We start from the raw sequence: 17,995 nt of genomic DNA, 5'->3' as shown, positions 1-17,995 counted from the left end.
ACCTGACACAGACCTAAGACCTAAGCTTCTCCTAAATTAGTATACAGAGTGTTAGATCTCAACTTTTTTGGAAATCCTCATGCACACAGCTTCTTGTTGCTGGTTTAAAGTGCAGCATGTTCACCTCGGGCTTTTTTTTTTTGTCTGCCTGAGAAATACAATCTGCTCGAATGGGAGCTCTCAGACAGAACAAATCTGGTCAAGCTGGAGAAAAGGCCAGAGGTATTAAATTCAGCTTCTGGCACATTTCCACTAAAAACTGTTATTTCTTTTTCTACAGGGAAATAAATAAAGTTTCTTTTTTTCAGATGGAGTCCAATACCGAAAGCAATTAATAATAGTTTGAAGCCATTTTAAACATTTCCTTTGGCTGAGAAAAGATGGCTTGAAAAAACAGTTATTGAGCTTGATGTTATTACTTCCCACGTAATTCTTTAATACTGTCATCAAAATTGTTATAGAAAGACTGTAAGGTAACTGCAGTATACACAGACTAAAACCAAGAACTCTGTATATTCGTGTTTTTATGTGATGAATTGATAATTATGTCACTTTCAAGAAAAAAACCCCAACAGAACGATTACAATTATACATTCTTTTGAATTTTGAGGATCTCTCTTCAGTGTAAATGATTAGAAAGGGTCATTGAGGTCTTCTTGACTCCGGGAAGTCGTTCAGAACCTCCTGACGACTGCTTGTCCTCGGGTACTTTGGCAGGAGAGTTAATGTCAGGAAGGATCTGTGTGGGTGACCAAGGACAGAGCATCACTGCCTGGTTTTTTTTGTTGTTCCTGAATGTTTATATGAAACAACAAAAATAAATGTGTTGCTTAGAAAGAAATGGCTTGGGTCAGTGAGATCGTGTGTGATGTGGTGAACAATCTATCTATTACTAAGTAGTGAAGACCGCAGGAGGGATAAAGGGAAATGACAAAGAGGGCCGAGCCTGTGACCATGGTGACGGACGAGGCAGTGCGGGAAGTTCCAGTGGCAGGACGCCATGGCCGACCCTGCGTGTTGTCTAGGAGTTTCCTTTGGCATGTCCTGCATGCTGATTAGAGACCTGCTCCCTGTCGGATACGCCGTGATGAAAAGCGTTGTGTGTCATCAGCACTGGCAGCACTTAAAGCCCTGGAAGGATCGCTATACACATGCCCCCTTCCACATGCTGACATTCGGGATACCAAAGTGATCTTCCTGTGCAGTGACTGTTTTTTTGTGTGTGTCAGTTTCTTTTACAGTAGCAGAAAGTTTACCAATTCGCCCGTAAGTAGGACAGAAGTTCCAAAATGCCAGGGGACGCTCTTTAATCATCGCTTCGTAGATTAGCTGCAGAAAGAAAAGTGCCAAACTGATGACTAATCCAGGAGTCCCTGCTCTGGAGCGCTTGTAGTGTGGGTTTCATGGCGTGACAGCACAGGCAACGCAGAGAGCATGATTTATAGGCTTTAAGCTGCCTGAGCTAAACGAATGTCATGCTTGTGGACGTAAGGAACCGTGGTGCTGTTTCAAGAGGGCCTAAAGCTCACAGCTGTTGCTTGGTGTTATCACCTTCGGCGACTGGCTCTCTGCTTTCTCATGCTTATTGGATGTCACTTGACCTCTGACCCTAATGCTAACAGCTGGTCTGTAACACATAGTCATGCATGTGATAATGAAATCACTCGGTCATTCAAGCTTCTCCATTAACACACACACACACACACACACTGATTCCCAAAAGACATTCCTAGAACCGTATTTCGGCTCCTCATATCTCTTTCAAGCCCTTAATTCAAAATGCCATCCAAACCCTGACCCGAGAAAATTCGCTAGACTGATTGAGGTCATGTACCTAGATTTACTTAATTCAGAGAACTTGAACAGGAAGAAGTATTTTCTGATGCATTTTAAAAGAGAACTTATCCCCTCTCTAAAGTTTTTTTTTTTTTTAGGTGGGGGGGGGGAGTCTCTGCACTGTGTTGTAATAAAGCTGGAACACAGAGCTGCTATCTGCATGCGGATCTTTGCAGTGCTCCAAATAACTTTAGTGCTCTAAATAACGTTAGTGCTCCAAATATGCCGAGTCCAATGGAGAACACTGAGAAGAAAAACTCTCAAGGGCTGCTGGGAAAAAAAATCATTCACAAATTATAGGCACCTAGAACTGAGGAATCTTTCAAAACGACGATGTCTTTCCCCAAATCAAATAAATGTTGTTTATACTTCACCTAATACTATTTAATCAGATTTATTTCCTGAAGAAATATTCTGGACATGCTATCAGAGTTATCAGGTTAGGAAGCTGGGATGCAGTGCTGCTGCTGCTGGGTGAAACCGGAGCTTTCCTTTTTTTAAGCTGCACATCATTTTAATGCCAGAATGATTTTCCCAGGAAGGTTTTCTTATTATAACGATGAAGAATGTTAATTCAAGTGGCCAAGCACCACATTCATTTTTTTAAAAAATAAATAAGTAGGAATCGTCTCTGCCATTCGTGTCTGTTTAGAATACATATACGTCTGAATATCTGAATAATGTACTCAGATGAATGAAGGCTCTTTCCTCTCCATCTATTAGTACAAAAAAAAAAAAGAAACCTGCTCTGCTGAGCTGTCTGGTCAGGTACGGTCATTTCATCATGCTGCCTTCACTCTCCACTTCTACCTCAAAGAAGAACATGTTACTGCTCATATATCTGAACTAACTATCACATTCTGCACATTTGCCCATAATAATAATAACAGGAAGAATCTTTTATTTTATTTCTTTAATTATTATTAAAGTTATTGTGCTCATGTTACTGCTCAAGACCCAAGATTTGTGATCTTCCAGCTTTGAGAGATAATTGTCTGTCAGGTCAACTCTCAGCTCCAGGGAACTCTGTGTCCCAGAGCACAACACGGCCACAATGGACTGTCACATTCTCACTCACCTGACCTCTAATAACCTTACACAGTCTTTAAGGACTACACTTATGTTGTGAAATAATCGCTCATTGTGTTCTTTACCTGATGTTACCAAGCCTTACTGTGTATTGCTTATCTGGTTTTGATCTCTAGTTTGCTCCTGAGTTTTGTCCCCCCCCCCCCCTAAATTAGATTTGTTTGCCTGTGTATTTTCCTCATAATCTCTCACTGCATTTATATCTGCTTCTGCCTACCTTCTATAACATTCTCATGAACTCTCAGATCCTCTGGCTTGTTGATAGAAATGCTCTAGAGCTTAAAGAAACTCTCTTTAGACAAATAAACCTGCTCAAAACAACTGTTTACATGAATATAGAGATATAAATCAATGCAATCACAACACTTTACATGTTTCTTTCCATCAGCAACTGGCCTCATCAGCAACATGCAGGACCCACCATGGTCTCTTGTCTGCCTATTTGGACATCAACACATAAACACAAACCCCCTGTGTTGTGTTCATACGCCTCACATTAACACACACGACTCAGACAGCCATACTGCACCTGTGTCTCTAGCTTCCCTTCCACCCTCAATCTGTGAGTTTTGCACTGGTCACTAATGTAAAATTAATGTACAGTTAATGATTCCATCTGCACTGACTGTAGAGTAATTTAATTGTTTGCACTTTTTAGACATTATAATACTGCACTATTCCACAGCGTAAATATTTATTCATGTTCTCTACACAGTTAATCTCCTCTTTTAGATTTTTCTTTATGTTCTTATGTTTATATTTTTTATTGTTGTGCACTAAGGCAAAGTCTTTGTAGGTGTAAAACCCACAGTGTTATCAGCAACAAAGCTGATTCTGAACTCTATATGATGATATATCAATGAGTAAAATGATACATGATACAACTAGAGCAAATTTTCTCTACACTGGGCTTCCAAAGAATTTAGAAGAACATATTCAATTAGCGTGGTGCAAGCATGGAGCTGTCCGGTTGTTCCATCTGCCCTGTAGAACAGGTGTTTCCCACCAACAGCCACTGACACCAAGCCTTCTTCAGCTGTGTGATCAGCAGGTCTTAGGCCAAAGCTCAAAACACATGCAGGGTCAAGTCTGTTCTATTGACAGCAGTGCTGTGTTACCCCTCCTCACATTTACATCTAATCCTACAGCAAATATTCCATTAATTATATCACCACCATCTGAATTTAGTCCTGTACAACAAGATACAGAACATTAGTCTTACAGTCTGAGATGAAGGTTTAGACATGAGAACAAACTCAAGGACTTGATGAATCGATTCTGGACCTTGTTTGTTTGTTTGTTTGATAGATAGATAGATAGATAGATAGATAGATAGATAGATAGATAGATAGATAGATAGATAGATAGATAGATAGATAGATAGATAGACACACAGACAGATAGACAGATAGATAGATAGATAGATAGATAGATAGATAGATAGATAGATAGATAGATAGATAGATAGACAGACAGACAGACAGACAGACAGATAGATAGATAGATAGATAGATAGATAGATAGATAGATAGATAGATACACACAGACAGACAGACAGATAGATAGATAGATAGATAGATAGATAGATAGACAGACAGACAGACAGACAGACAGACAGACAGACAGATAGATAGATAGATAGATAGATAGATAGATAGATAGACAGACAGACAGATAGATAGATAGACAGAGAGGCAGACAGACACACAGACAGATAGATAGATAGATAGATAGACAGACAGACAGACAGACAGACAGACAGATAGATAGATAGATAGATAGATAGATAGATAGATAGATAGATAGATAGATAGATAGATAGATAGATAGATAGATAATTCATCCCAATGGGAAAAAATAAAATAGAAATAAAAAATACTAAATACTAGAATTTAAGGGTACAAAATATAATACAAAAAATAAAACAAAAAAAAAATAAAATATAACAAAAATACTAAATACTACATTACACACTAAGGGAATTTACTCTGCATTTCCTTTAAAACAAACTGTCAGCGGTTTCCCATTGAAAAGTTCCAAGCTCTTGTTGTTGTCACTCTGAATTATAGCCATTATGTGTTTTATTACAGCAAAGAGCTTTCTCTACATACAGGGTCGTGACCGAGCCGGCCTTTAACTGACCCAAGACATTTTCACTTCACTGGAAAATGTATGAGAATATATGAAATATATGAATATATGAAAATGAGTGTTTTCAAAAGTGGTGTCGCAGTCGTGTATTGGCAAAAATATATTAATTTATAGACCAGACGTGATAACTCACTATAAATATCCTGACATGTTTCATGCCATGGAGTCAGTGATGGCTGCAGTTGCAGGGTAGAATTGTATTAATACTGGCAAACTGATTCAATACATGAAGCAATCTCAGAAACAGGGACAGACCAAAGGTCAGGCGATCAACAAACAGCAATATACCAGAGGCACACTGCAAATTACATACACCAGAATAGCAAACACACAAACAAGAGCTTGGCTAGTCAGGTAACGAGCACACTCAGTGACGCTTCACATAGAGTCTTACTGTACATTCAAGTCCTCCTGGAAGTTTGTGTTTACGAGTTAAGAAGTCGTAATTACAAGTTCAGGTGCGTTCAAGTCACTTTGGTTGGTGCGAAATGGAGGTGAACCATCGCTTAATACAGTAAACATATATTAAAAAATACAGCAAGGTTTTTAACTTTACTTCTAGATTAATAATTCTAAATTAAAAATGTGCATCACGTGTGTTACATATTATATATCGCAATTTTACAATGCTATAATATTTTGTGCAGGCCATTAGCTTGTTTTATTGTAAATAAAAAAGCTGTCCAACGACAAATCAAACCATTTCTCTCTTATATAGGCTTAAATGTTAACCAGTTATTATTACAATTATTATTATTATTATAGTAACTTGCTGCATAAAACTAACACATAATAACTGAAATCAGCTTCTTATATGAGTAAACATTTACGTTTACTTCAGAAAGACGTTTCTTTACAAAGAAAATCCAGAATACCCCAACAAATGACCGCTCTTAGTTTATTTTCCTTTAACTAAAAATACAATCTTTTTGGCCTGACTTGAACGCACCATCAGTGTGAGAGAGAGAAAGAGAGAGAGAGAGTGTGAGTGTGTGTGTGTGTATAGGCAGAGGCTGATTACTAACAGGTGTGTTTATTAGCACTAAGCTGAACGTGAGGATGCTGGTGGGGAGATTGTACTGTGGAAAAAATATAGCAAATACAGTCTTATTGTTTTTAAAAAAATATATTATTTTTGTTCTACCAGACTCTCCCTTAATACAGAAAAATAGAGGTCAAAGAAAATCCTGAGTTTTCCTGCTCGTTAATTACGACTTTGTGATCGAGCTGATGTGTGTTCAAGTCATAAATACAATCTTTCCATGAAAACACACACCAGTAGTCGGCGGTCATGTTTGTAGGCTGTAATGTGAGATGGACTGAAAGTACTTAGTTCAACATCTATGTCATTTCATTAACTGAGTAATTGAGGGTTGAGGGCCTTGCCCAGGGGCTCAGCAGTGGCAGCTTGGTGGACCTGGGCATCAAACACACAACCTTCTGATCAGTAGTCCCACACTTTAACCCCTAAGCGACCACATCCCACATATTACTCACAGTAAATAAGCGTTGGATGTTTTTCTTTCACATTTACAAAAATTATGTAAATAATTCCAAACTGTATTTCCATTTGAGTAAAATTCCATGCCACAGTATGATGAGATCTCAACAACTGAAAGTGTCGACAGAGTCTCGCCAGCTTAAAAAAGTCTTAATTTTTCAGTTTTTGCACATTTTTCTTTACTTTTTAAGTCAGGAAGCTCATCAAGCCAACGCCATTTGGCTACTAAACTGAAAAAAATGACTTTTTTTCCTGTTAAGATCACTGAAGCAAACACTGGAAGGCGGACAGTTTTAGTGCTGTGCTATCCTGCAGGTTTTCTTGTTTGACAAACTGAATGTTTTAGACGCAGACAGTACGTGTAGATAGATTTAACATTCTGGATCAGGTTTTGGTCCTCTGTGTTCTATGTATCTATTTCTCTACTTGTTTATATTGAGTTTTAATCATCATGTCGTGTCCTCAGGGATTCACAACGTTTTTAGGTCATCTGGAACATTAATGTTTGTGATTTTGGGCTGTTTGTGCTTGAGAGCTGTGTGTATTAACGCTGCTGTGTGCTTTATAAATGGAAAATGGCTTTTAATCTCCATATTTTTCAGAGTCTTCAGAATCTCCCTTTTGCAGTGTGTGTGTGTGTGAGTGTGTGTGTGTGTGTGTGTGTGTGTGTGTGTGTGGGTACGCATCAAATGCTGCATGACTGTGATGTGTTCTGTCTCTGTGTGCTCGAGGGGAACAAAACACAGCAACAGGTCGCATGAAGAATTGAAATGATAATGTCTCATTTTCCTCCTCAGCGTGTTCATTTACACAAGTAATTGAAGTGATACAGCGCCGCTGTAAAGGAGTAAGATAAACAAGGGCTGAAACAGTTCTGGGTTTTGCTGTAACAGAAAGAAAGCATCATCCACTTCAGCCACACACACGACATATTAGTCAGGATGTTCAAGCTTCCTGTGCTCATGGATATGAAATACAGCATCCAGTCAGTGTTTATTCTTTTTTTAGTCTGCTTTTTAGTTTGAATCACTCTTTCCACTCCAAGATATGTTTTTTTTCATTCTCTCTCTCTCTCTCTCTCTCTCTCTCTGTAGTGGGCCTAAGCAGCAAATACCTGCGAGAGCAGCACAGGTTTACAGAGGACGTGGACTGGTCTTACACAGGTGAGTGCCTTCAAAACAAGTCCTCTTGCTGTCTGTGTGCTTTCTTTGTCTCCACTCAGCGTGCTGTATCTGGACAAAACCCAGCGGTATTTATAAGTCTGCCTCCTTCCTCTGGAAATGGAGATGGTCGAGGATATAAAGTCCCTGATGGAAACGGATAAAGTAGGATCAGTGTCATGGCCACCGTCCGACTACTGGCTCTGTGCTGAATGAGTGAGCTGAATAAGCTCTAGGAGCTCCTGCTCTTGGCATTTAGAATGAAAGGAAAAGCATTTAGGAATGTGAAAGGCTGCAGTACATTAATGGAAAATGACTTCAAGAGAAATGGTCTTGAATATAGTCAGATTTCCAATTATAAGAGCACTGAACACTAGATGTACAAGTAGGCTTGTGATATTTGGTCTGTTGCCATCTTATAATAGGAAATACTAGATATTAGACCAGATTCAAGATATTTTCATTTAATCAAGATGTTGATTTCACTCACTCACTCACTTTCTCTCTCTCTCTCTCTCTCTCTCACTCACTCACTCATTTACTGGTTCACTCACTTACTGGTTCACTCACTCACTCACTCACTCACTCATTTACTGGTTCACTCACTCACTCACTCACAGGTCGTCTGTGTCTAAACCTTGCTAGCTAATTTCCGCACACAGTAAATGTCATCACTTCAGTTTGGCATCAGATATCATTTATTAAAATACCTGTATGACACCTGCACTGCAGCCTTTGAATGCAATTTCACCCCATTTTAGTTTTGGGTATAAGCCAGTAGTTTACACATTCATAGAGTTATCTAATCATCTAATCAGCCATTCATGTAGCAGCAGCTCAGTGCATAAAATCATGCATATATGGTCTAACAGCTTCAGCTAGTGTTCACATCACTCATCATAACGGGGCAAGAACGTGAGAAAAGCATCTCAGAATACACAACACATAGGAACTTGAGGCTGTTGCACTACAACAGCAGAAGACCATGCTGGGTTTCACTCTGGACATCCCAGAACAGAAAGTTGAGGCTGCGGTGGACACAGACTCACCAAAACTGGTCTGATGAATCTGGATTTCTGCTGAGGCTCACAGATGGTCAGAATTTGGCACCAACTGAATGACTCCATGGATCCATCCTGCCTTGTGTCAACAGTCCAGGCTGGTGGAGGTGGTGTAATGGTGGGGAATGTTTCCTTGGCACACTTTGGACAGGCTATCATCACTTTAAAGCCACAGACTATTAGAGTATTGTTGCTGATCATGAGCATCTCTTCATGACCATAATGTACCTTTTTAATGATGATGATGAATCACGTCACAAAGCAAAATTTGTCTCAAGCTGGTTTCATGAGTTCTTTCCCCAGTCACCGGATCTGAATCCAGTAGATCACATTTTGGATTTGATAGACGAGGAAATTCACAGCATGAACGTGCACCTACAGGATATGGTTCATATCAACCAGAACCTCAGAGCAATCTTTCCAACATCTTGTGGAATATGTGCCATAAAGAATTGAGACTACTTTATTATGTTTTGAGAGCAGAGGGAGGCCCTGCCTTGTATCAGCACAGTGTTTTAAATAGAGGGAGTGAATAGATATAGAACATAAAACATAGACAAGTTATATTTAACCTTGCTGATTTAATCTTCATCTTTCTGTACATCTTAAATCCCCTGTGTATCAGTGTAACAGTGCTGCATGCCAAGCAAATAAGCAAGTGGTGTACCATAATACTAGCAAAGCTTTAATAGTAAGTGCAGCTCATGAAGGAAAAATAGAGAGTGGTGAAGATGTTTCTAGGAAATTGCTGGACTAATAAGTCAGTATCGTGTCTGACCCTGGACTACAGACATAAAAAACAGCTGAACTTGATCTGTTTATGAGTGAACACCACATGTATTGCCTGACTTGGTTACTTTATATACCCTGTTCATTGTGTTGACTGAAATGTCCCGGAAAAAACAAACAGTATTGCTGTTCTGGGACTTTTAAAGGACGTTATATATGGAAACATTCCCGATCTTAAATTATTAAAAGAGGCCAAAGTATTTGTAGCAGTGAGAAACTCTGAGTTGGAAAGCCTGTTTTGTTGAGTGTCCCGGAGAAGAGAAGGGGGGAAAGCCAACAGTGTGTATGTGCACTGAACTGTGAATAAATATATTAACATGTGAAAGAGTGGGACCAACACAAGCTTAGTCCCAAGACTCCCAAAGAGCAAAAGGGAGGGCAGAAACACACATTACTCCACCACACAAAACAGCCCCTTTTTCTCTTTCTCTGACGGCGGGACCTGACACACCTCTTAAGTGCTACAATCTTTTAAAAACACACTTAAAAAGAAGAAAATGAAACCATGCTGTACAAAGGAGGCATTTTAGATGAGTCGCTTCATTTCAGTACAAAATGTGTACTATAATATCCTTAATCACCAGAGTTACTTATGAGTAGCTGTCAGACTGATATCTGTTGATGAATGTACGCTGATTCATTCATTCACACACTCTCCTGCACCTGCTAGTACTCTATCCCTAAAAAAACATCTTAGGCTTATCTTTTATCAAACATTTGTGGAAATTTCCAAATCTGGCTGTGTTACTGAAAGGTAAAAATTATGACCTCAACATAATCGGGGAACATAATGTAGCTACAAATGTAAAGATTCATGTTTATTAGATGAATTTATCCAAACACACTGCATTCAACGTATGCATTTATTTCCTCTGAATGTGAAATGTGTATTCTGCAATATGAAGAACATCTGGACGAGCTGTGCTGCGAGTCCGGCGTCTTGTGTATATATTTCTAAGCCTCCTCTGCGTGCTTGTCTCCTCCGAAATGCCTTTGCCATTTGTAACCATAGCAGCGCTGACTGCGGCTGATTATAGCATGTCATTGCTGTGCCGTGTGCCTCTGCAGGGGCCAGATGAGACTCAGCAGCATTACGAGAGCTTCACCTTTCCGTCCCAGCTTGCAGTACACATTGCTTTTAATCTCCCTGAATAGACTTGGTCTGGTTAGTGCTGCCATCTGATTCCACCGATCTTTCTCATGACGGCGACCTCACACACCCTGCAGGCCGGGTTTCTGTAACGCACAGGGGAAGCAGCGGGCTTCTTCAAATCTGTTTAGAGATGCACTAATGAGCTGTCAGCTTGTGGGGAGATTTAAAGCAAGGAACAATGAAGTCGAATAATTAGAATGAAGCTGAGGTGAGAATGGAGGTGGGGAATGCGTTACGCTATTATTCAACAGTGTGTGTGTGTGTGTGTGAGTAAGGTGTTAAAGTATGTGGGTGTGTGAGTGGCATGTTTATTTGACATGCATAAGCTTGGGAGACCCGTTTCCATCTGCCTCATACAATCTGCATACGTGATTCAGCCGCAGCGCTGGACCGTCTATAGTTACTTTATTTATTTCTCACTCTGCCATGTGGGCCATTCAGCAAGTTTCCCAGTGAGGGATGTTAGACTATGTTTCAGTATCATAGCATATGTTAGATGAAATGCAATAAAAAGAAGACGATTCTAAGCAAATTATACATTGCTATTATGTTTCCCCCCTAAGGTGAATGAGATGGGTAGAAAGATTACTGTTACAGTTGGAGAGCAGATATATTCACTCACTTGTCCTCAACAAGTATCATTATCAGTTCAGTCATGTGACCAGACCATTTCTGCTCTAGAATTTAATCAAAAGCTAAGGTTTTAGGTTACTGATCAGACGGTTGTGGGTTCAAGCCCCAGCACCTCTGAGCTGTCCCTGTTGAACCTTTGATCAAGGCTATTAAACCTCGGGGCTCCATAACACCAGTGTCTGAGAGAGTTTGTATGTTTTAAAAATCACACAAAATGTTATTAATAATGAATTTAGCAGACAGAGACGAGCATTTGGGATCAGAATTATTTTCACTGATCTGTGGAATATGGCTGATGTATTCGGAATAGAAACCCTTGAGTCCTAGATTTTATCACTTTTCTTTTTCAAAATTTGTCTTCTATATGGAGAGGTATATTTTGTACACTGATCAATTCAATTCAATTTGCAATTAACATTGTTGTGCAGAAGCTGTATCTCATATCTTGAGATACTGCAGCTCAGAGGCCTACTTCATATAGCTGGAGTTAGCGATCCAGCTAGCTGTTTCGTAGTAAATCGACCTTGAATTAATCTCTACAGCTATAATTCTCTCATTCATCCTAATTCAGCTCAGTGCCAAATTTAACTCACTGATCCAAAAACTAAGTCTTGGAGTCAAATCCTTTCCTAATGACCTGTTCTCTGACATGCTCAAGCTCTTGCGGTTGATAAAAAAAGAGACATTTGTATCTCCACAGGAAGTTTGAACCAGCAGCACTGGGTAAAGAAGTACCGCTCCTGCAACGGAGCCAGACAGTCGCCCATCAACATCGAAGAGAGCTTCACCCAGGTTCAGGTGCAGTACCAGGATCTGAAGCTGGAGAACTGGGACCAGCTCATGTCCGAGTCTACCATCACCAATGATGGAAAAACAGGTGGATTTTCTTTTTCATGGGTCACGCTTGATAAAGAAAACAACTTCCAAATTTGATTAGATATACTCGTTTAATTTATTGAGAATGTTATGTTGCGTGATGGAAAGTAAACACCTTTTGTTTTATAGAAATACATCTTCCTGAGCTGAATACCTCCATCTCTGCTGACAGAATAATGAATTATCGTGTAGAATGATATCATTTTTTGGTGCAATTACTGTACGACTAAACACACCAGGTCTTTCCTCACAGATCTCTACAAGTACAGTATTTATAGAGGAAATGAATAGCACTTTTTTGCATTTTCTCAAGCTTAAATTCAATTCTTTGTGGAAGTGAGTGTTAATTCTTTGTAAAGTTCATACCAGGATTGTTAATTATTTAATTGTGTGTGTGTGTGTTTCTCAGTGGTGATCAGTGTGAATGGACAGTACTATGTCAGTGGAGGAGGACTCGGGTCACGGTTCAGAGTAGCCAGAATCACGTTCCACTGGGGCCGCTGCAACGCCTCATCGGACGGTTCAGAACACAGCCTCAACGGCTACAAATTTCCTCTAGAGGTAAGAGGCATGTTGACACATCTTCACACATACTCTAGGAAATGCACTCTAGGATCAAGAGTTAAGGATTAATGCTGCAATCCGTTCTGTACTCGGATCTTGGAAGAACCCAACTTCTGACACGGAAAAGTGCAATAGAATGGACATTCAACTCGGAGTTCCATGTGGGAACTCGCACAACATCCAAACTAATCTCTACAATCAATGCAACATTAAGGCAGACCGTCAACAGCAAGAGAATTCCCATTACATCTTTCTTTACTTAAAAAAACTTCCATCCATCCATCCATTCATTTTCCACACTGATTATCCTACACAGGATCATGTTGAACCTGGAATCTATTCCAAAAGGCTCAGGGTACAAGAAAGAGGATCAGAGGGCACAACACATACACACACACACATGTTTCTAAAACTCAGAGACTGACCAAACAAACATGACCTTTCTCTGGGCATCACCTGGAACGTGTTTAGATCAGATCTGAGGACATCTCAGGTTTAAATCATCTTAGAACTGAGTTCTGAATACAACGGACTGCAGCATCAAGCTGATCTACTGTATCTAGCAATATAGTATACTGTAGGACAATATGTAGTTCCTTTACTGCAGTAAAAATAGAAATAATGTGTAACTGATTTTTCACGTTTATTAAGACAATTAGTAGAAAAGATTAAGTAGAAGGTAGAACAAGGAGAAAACTATATTTTGATACTGATCACCTAGTACTATAATATTAAATATTAATGGTTATGTGCTAATATAATTAACTGTTAATATACATTTTCAGATTTCTCACACAGAGTAAAAGCTGCTTATTCTCTGACATTATTCCACTCTAATGTGCACAATCTCTGTGACAAATAAATGCAGACTCGCACCCAGAGGCTCGCTGCTACAGTAGTTTGAAATGCTTGTTTCTTCATGCTGCTGTACTACCACTCACATGCTGTCACTCCCAGATGCAGATTTACTGTTATGAGGAAAATGAGTTTGACTCTATAGACGATGCTCTGAGGGCTAATGGCAGGATCACTGCGCTGGCCGTGCTGTTTGAGGTGAGTCAGTACTTCTCAGTTCAACGCTACTTCCTTTTTCTTTGCCTCTTGGTACTCAGACATGTGCATGGTTTCACAGGAGGGCTTTGAAGATAATGACAACTATGCTGCCTTAATCGATGGGGTCAACGCCGTCAGTCGCTACGGTATGTGGGGGTTGTTTGTTTGTTTGCTTGTTTTTTTTTTTTTTACAGTACAGTTAAATACAAAATTCACATTATCATAGATTATTGGCAGTCTGTGAGTTAAAGTAGTGAAGAAAACTTTGGCTGTGATTTTATTAATCCTTGACAATCAAGATTATAAGAGAGAAGAATATATTCATCAGGGCGCACAATGTACTTTACCCAAATATAAACGTATATAACAAGTTTGCCAGATGTGTGAGCCTCATTACATTGAAAAACATCAGATAAATGATCCACTTTCAAAATGCAGGAGAAAACAGTTTCATAGATCATAACTGCGACTCTGGACAAGTTAATCTACACAGATTTTTGCTAGAAACTTTTTTCATTTAAAACCTCTCATATTTGATCTACTTGATTAGATATTTACTTAAAAATACATTACAGAGATTTTCATCTATACGTTATATGATGTCATATTTTCCTTCCTGTTTGTTATGAAGGTAAAAGTAGCATGCTCGAGTCCTTTCGTCTACTTGGTCTCCTGCCCGAGTCAACAGCTAAATATTTCATCTACAACGGCTCGCTCACCACGCCGCCCTGCACAGAGACAGTCAAGTGGATTGTGTTCAGAGACACGGTGCTGATTTCTGAAACGCAGGTCAGAGCTTCTCTTTTCTTTTTTTATGCTCAGTAAACTCACTCCCATACACGTCTTACACTGCTAGCAGTTTTTCTTTAATTGTCTTGAATGTTGCATCGTGATTACAACCGTGTCTGTTACGCAAAACAGACTTTATTATCTTTCTTTCTTTCATTTATTTATTCACTTATTCATCACAGTAACCTCAAAGATGAGCCACGGATCCTGTCGCTGTGCTAACCACAATTTCTTGTCATTGTTTATTACTCATCCTTATTGAAACGTGATATTAGGTCCTTATGGAACATATCTGCACTTTAAAAAAATGCTTGATTAAGATCAGTCCCAGAAAAATTAAATACCTGGGGATTTGGGTAACGCATAACCATGCCGATCTGTACAAGGCTAATTATCAGCTTCTACTTTCCAATATAAAATTAGATCTTAAACGATGGGACTTGCTACCTCTCTCCTTGGTTGGAAGAATAAACACAATTAAAATGAATCTGTTTCCATTTGGAATAAAAAACAACCACATATTAAACAAAGCATTCTACAGAGGCCTCGTGAATCAGGAGGAATGGCACTTCCAAACTTTCTTTATTATTGTGGTATGATGGTGGTATGCGAGGTATGATTGTCAATCCTCCCATCTGGGTAGCTATAGAGGCGGCATCAACAGGATCAATATCTCTCTTATCATTATTATGTGCTAAATTACCACAAAAACAGCCCACATCTGGTTTAACCTCAAACCCAGTGGTTATACACTCAGTTAAACTTTGGAATCAGTTTTGTTGTCATTTCAAGCTTATTGATCTATCTTTGATAGCACCACTGAATGGGCACTGTATGTTTGCTCCGTCCTATACAGATAATGTTTTCGGGGTATGGTTAAAATATGGTGTTGTGTCAGTATACAGTCTTTATATTGACAATATCTTTGGCTCATTCGAACAACTTGTACAAAAGTTTAACATTCCCAGGACACATTTCTATAGCTATCTACAACTTTATTTCCCATAACTCTGACTCTTTTCCTTTGTCTCCTCCTCCATCCCTCTTAGATTTTGTGTATAGATGTAAACCAGATGCTAAACAGATGATTAGTGTTGTATATAAGTAATTAAACACAAGTAATTCAGCCACATTAGATGTACTTAAAGGTAAATGGGAAAATGATATACAAGAACAAATTTCAGATAAACTCTGGCAAAAGATAATACATAGAATTTACTCATCATCAGTCTGCCTTAAACACACAGTAGTTCAATTTAAAATTGTCCACCGGCTTCACTGGTCCAAGGTAAAACTAGCTAAGATCAGAGAGGATTTTGATCCCACATGTGACCGATGTAAGCAGGAACCAGCTACGCTATATCATTTTTGGAGTTTTATTTTTTATACTTTTTCAAAAATATGCCAAATACCACAAGAACTATCCCCATTCATTGCACTTTTTGGTTTTTGGTGCACAAGTGGTGTACACCTGAGTGACGCCCAGGCCAATATGATAGCCTTTAGCTCCCTTCTCGCTAGGAGAATGATCTTGTTTAAGTGGAAGGAACCGTTGCCACCAGTGGGTGCTCACTGGATTAAAGATGTCTTGTATTTTACTCATCTAGAAAAGATTTGTTATTCCATAAAGGGATCCACTCAGGAATTTTATGATGTCTGGCAACCATTTATGAGCCACTTTGAAAATATAGATGCAGATAAATTGGATCTGTAATGACAGATTCCTATTTCAGTCTCTTTCTCTAATACCTTTTTTTTTTTTTTTTTTAAATTCTTTAGTAGTCTATTATTTATTTTTATTTATTCATTTATTTATTATTTTATTTATTTATTTTTCTTTTTCCTCTTATTTCTTGATGAATGGGTGGTGGTGGGGGGAAACAACAACAACAACAATAATAATAATAATAATAATAATAATAATAATAATAATAATAATAATAATAATAATAATAATGTATGTATGTATATGTATCTTGTTTAAATTTCCAATAAAAAAAGTCTTTGATAAAAAAAAAAATGCTTGAATATTAACTGTATTAACAGCCCCAGAAACACACCTAACAATGTATCCATACTCTTTCAGCTCCAGAGTATGCAGTTCTTCCCCTCAATTGGCTAAATAACTACCAGGAAAAAGACGGTTTTCAGAGCCACTAATTGAGATCTTGCATAAACTCATAAAGAGGATGCTTAAACTACTACACCAAACAGGAGACTTTTAGAGAAACATGGTAGATGTATCCCTAGGGATAAATGCTATGAATAAATAGTAACTTTATCATTTTTTCAATGTTTCTATACTTCTGTAAAGCTGCTTTGAGACAATGTCCATTTTCAAAAGCGCTATACAAATAAAGTGAAATGAATTGAATTGTACTAAAATGTATGAACCTTCAGAGAGGCTTGGCGTTGTTGTACACGGATTTGGAAGCCAGATGCACCTTTAGTGTACTTGGTGTCTTGTTTGTTTCCACTAAAGTCCTTAGGGAGAGACATTTTTTTGCGACACAAGGAATCAATCAAGTGCAAAGGATCTAGCCCATGGAGTACACACCATTGACCAAACAGCTTCCATCTAAGGGTATAAAGAACCCATGAACTAGTGGCTCTTGCATTCAGTAGTGTGTTCTAGACTCCTGGGTTTCTGTCCTCAGTTGCTGTGTTAAAGAGAGGAGCCATAGCGACAGGTGACATGACTAAGTGTGCCACATGTCTTCTTCCATCCTGGACAGTAGATCTGCTAAGTGATGAAGCTGGTAGTGTGTTTCAATCATTAGCTAGAGCAGTGTTGGGACCAAGGGATTTCCGTCTCTTAAGTGGCTGGTGCTGTTTAGAGCCCACAAGATGGATGAGGTCACCTGTTATGGGCCTGAGGGTGTGATACTCCCTGCTGTTGCCTGACCTCAAGTGTGGATGGTTTGTTTGGTCATGCTGGTTTTTATAATTATGCAACCTGCACTCTACCATCCAGTGCTTCATTAGAAGAGAGAAGCAAACATTTTTCCTGGATAATTAGCGTATGCCCTGCAGCGTGGGTTGTGCGAACCATGCTTGGTGAATTACACAAACTTTGTGTATATCCTGGTCTACCTGTAGGAATGAGGTGTCACCAGCTCTCCTACAGAGAGATGAAATATTCATGTCATGCCACACACAAAGCAGTTGTAACTTTCCCCATGAATGTTAAATCTTAAGTTTGCTTTTAGTTTTTGGCCAGCATCCCAATATAAGAATCGATCAGCATCCTAGTATAGGCATCATGGTGGCCCTGTTCTTCAGCCCTGGTCATGATCCAACCTGTTGCTTGGGTGTGGTTGAGCTTTGTGTACAAATCCAG

General features: G+C 39.0%; 1 protein-coding gene across 4 annotated transcripts in view; it reads left to right on the top strand.

The window, feature by feature from the left end:
• ptprz1b (protein tyrosine phosphatase receptor type Z1b) overlaps positions 1 to 17,995 on the top strand; it is a 41,604-nt gene that overhangs the window by 3,143 nt on the left and 20,466 nt on the right. For all 4 annotated transcript variants that reach the window (XM_058416988.1, XM_058416987.1, XM_058416986.1 and 1 more), the window contains exons 2-7: positions 7,672 to 7,740; positions 12,074 to 12,250; positions 12,659 to 12,810; positions 13,771 to 13,866; positions 13,946 to 14,012; positions 14,498 to 14,655. In XM_058416988.1, the coding sequence (XP_058272971.1) occupies positions 7,672 to 7,740; positions 12,074 to 12,250; positions 12,659 to 12,810; positions 13,771 to 13,866; positions 13,946 to 14,012; positions 14,498 to 14,655 (719 nt within the window). The remainder of the gene's footprint in view (positions 1 to 7,671; positions 7,741 to 12,073; positions 12,251 to 12,658; positions 12,811 to 13,770; positions 13,867 to 13,945; positions 14,013 to 14,497; positions 14,656 to 17,995) is intronic.

The sequence above is a fragment of the Hemibagrus wyckioides genome, linkage group LG19 (assembly GCF_019097595.1).
Source record: "Hemibagrus wyckioides isolate EC202008001 linkage group LG19, SWU_Hwy_1.0, whole genome shotgun sequence".
Lineage (NCBI taxonomy): Eukaryota > Metazoa > Chordata > Actinopteri > Siluriformes > Bagridae > Hemibagrus > Hemibagrus wyckioides.
This window is presented reverse-complemented; position numbering and strand designations above follow the sequence as displayed.